We start from the raw sequence: 2,609 nt of genomic DNA, 5'->3' as shown, positions 1-2,609 counted from the left end.
GCCACTATGCCATTGGTCAGAAGAGGCGAAAACAAGAGTATGGATAGTCCTTACATGGCAGATCCAGGGAGGACTGATTTGCAGGGGTCGATCAGCCTAACAAACTTCGAGTAGATGCATGACCTTGCAACTCACCATCATGGACTATGGCAGCCGTCAGTACATCTCTCGCGAACTATGAGATCATGACGGTACTTACATTGGTTCAACAGCACCTTCTCCCAGCAGACATCAATCTTAGCCTTGGGGTATTCGTAATCATGCTTGTGGTATCTGTACAACGATGCAAGCGTTGCCACGTGCTTCGGCAGTACATCAGCTATCTGAACTTCACCTGGTAAGAAGGGGACATACCTCGACATCTCGGAGGAGAATCTCAGACTTGCGGTTGCCCTTTTTGATCGAGCCATGGCTGGTATAGGTGCCTCGATGGAACTACAGCGCTATGGTCAGCTCGACAGCATGTAAAGGGAAACTAGCTCACCTCGAGGTACAGTTCACCGTTCCTACAGACAATCCCTGAGTACTGCAACTGATCTACGATCCGTAGAAACATACCAAGTCGGTAAGTCGGTGCCCGCATTAGACTCTTCCAGAACCTTATCAAAGAAGTCTTCCACCAATGGGCCCATGATCACCGGAGGAAGTTCGCGCGAGTTATTACTCGCGGCGCGAATGCGACGGAGCTGTATCGGCCAGATTAAAAACATCCAGCGCGGCCATCAGTGGACACATACGTTGTCGAGCATCTTAGGCAGCGGGCCCCCTCCACCGTCACCATTGCCGAAAACGAGCAAAGACTTATCTGACGACTCAAGATTCTGACATCGTATGTCCGAGTTAGCAGCATTTAAAAACTGGATGGATCTATTCGTACCTTGTGATTTGTTACTCCCTTGTTGATATCGTTAACAGTAGCCTGGGCAGTGTAAGTATCTGGGCGAGGTAAGTCGCAGGGAAACAATTGAAATGCCGAACGTAAGCTACGCACCGACGGGCGTCATATGACACAAGACTTGTGTACCGTCAATACCAACCCAATTGAAGGTCGAGTGAGGGAAAACATTACTATCCGAGCGTCAGTTGAGCTACATGTGCGCGCTCAGCAAGAGAACTAACTTACATATTATTCCAAGAAAGTTTCTGCGTGAAGAAATACTTCATGCCAGCCATGCGCATTAGCTGTGGATATGCTCCAGTCAGGCCGAATGAGTCGGGCAGCCATGCCGTCTCGCAGCGCTTGCCAAAGCGGGTCTCGAAGTAGCGTTGACCGTGGGTGAACTGGCGGACGAGAGCCTCACCAGAGGGCATGTTCGCGTCGTTCTCGACCCAGGCGCCTCCGACAAGGTGAAACGTGCCGGCCTTGACCTTCTCGCGTACGCGCTCGAACAACGGCGGATAGAGCTCCTCGAGCCACTTGAACTGTTGCGCCTGGCTACACGTAAAGCGATGCTCAGGATAGCGCTCCATCAGATCGACCTGCGTCGACCAAGATCGTGCCACCTTTTGCTGAGTCACGCGATACGGCCACAGCCTATGCGAACGTCAGTAAGATCATGAGGATGTGCATACCACACCTACCAAGCAGTGTCGATGTGACAATATCCGATACCCCAGACTTGGTGACGATCCGTGCCCTCATCGTAGATCTTCTCCCCTTTCTTCTCCCAGCCAGAGCCGAAGACCTCTTCTGCCCTCTTGCGTGCTTTCTTCACACTCGCTAGATCCTTGTTGTCGAAAATGTTCATGATTTCATTTGCAGCCACCAACGCCTTGTTTTGCAAACCGGTGTTCCCAGTCAATGTCTCTGAGATCTCCTTCAATGTGTTGAAATCGGCAAGCAAGCCCCAAGCATCCATGTTGGGCACCACGAGGTCCGCCGACGCGAGGCCAAAGAATCTGTTCATGTCCGGTGGAGCAATGGTGTCCCCATTCCATGGGACACCGAACATGCCGTTGCAGCTGGATTCGATCACGATGGAGTACGTGCCCTTCTTCACTGCACTTGCTGGTATAATGTGCTCCACGCGTCTGTCGCCGCCAAACCCGCCGGTAATGCCTTGGAGGGGCGTACCATCCGTGCTGAAAATCATAGCTTCACAGCCGGGGTCGAACTCGACTGCAACGTGGATAATGAGCCATCTGAGGCCAGCGTGAATGAGATGTAACATACATTGAACTCGCTCATATTGCTGGAAGTACGAGGGGATATCAAGCGCAACCTTCCACCAGTGGTTCGTCTAGCAAGGGTGTTAGTAGCTTATAAGGGTCCAAGGAACTATGATGAACTATCGACGCGACATGATCATCACAGCAGAAGGAGAACGCGTTACGCGCATATATTCAACTTCGAAGCGAGGAGCGAGCTTCAAAGTATCTCAGCGTAACTAAGACTCACCCCTGCGCATAGCTCAGCATCTCAGACACCAACACGCGGGAGAAAGCTTACAGGACGGTCCAAACGAGTCCCCCTTCTTCGCAGGCTTGAAGTTCTGCTTCATAGCCTCTTGAAACAACGGCTTCGATAGGCCCGGTGCACTCCAAACCTCAAGCTTCACACGATGGGAGTCGTCGACTCGGTGAGTAAAGAGCATGGACGAAAGGTTCAC

The 2,609-nt window shown here is 51.7% G+C and overlaps 1 protein-coding gene across 1 annotated transcript; it reads right to left on the bottom strand.

Moving 5' to 3' along the window:
* Nucleotides 1-50: 50 nt before the first annotated feature.
* PHACADRAFT_202980 (glycoside hydrolase family 38 protein) lies at nucleotides 51-2,594 on the bottom strand (the record flags this gene model as incomplete). The annotated part of the gene is made up of 14 exons (XM_007403080.1): nucleotides 51-73; nucleotides 136-144; nucleotides 200-302; nucleotides 355-435; nucleotides 485-506; nucleotides 559-686; nucleotides 738-821; nucleotides 878-936; nucleotides 992-1,068; nucleotides 1,124-1,534; nucleotides 1,582-2,119; nucleotides 2,174-2,240; nucleotides 2,313-2,377; nucleotides 2,450-2,594. The coding sequence occupies 14 exons, from the start codon at nucleotides 2,592-2,594 to the stop codon at nucleotides 51-53; spliced, it is 1,812 nt and encodes a 603-aa protein (XP_007403142.1).
* Nucleotides 2,595-2,609: the final 15 nt, after the last annotated feature.

The sequence above is a fragment of the Phanerochaete carnosa genome (genome assembly GCF_000300595.1).
Source record: "Phanerochaete carnosa HHB-10118-sp unplaced genomic scaffold PHACAscaffold_730, whole genome shotgun sequence".
Classification (NCBI taxonomy): Eukaryota; Fungi; Basidiomycota; class Agaricomycetes; order Polyporales; family Phanerochaetaceae; genus Phanerochaete; species Phanerochaete carnosa.
This window is presented reverse-complemented; position numbering and strand designations above follow the sequence as displayed.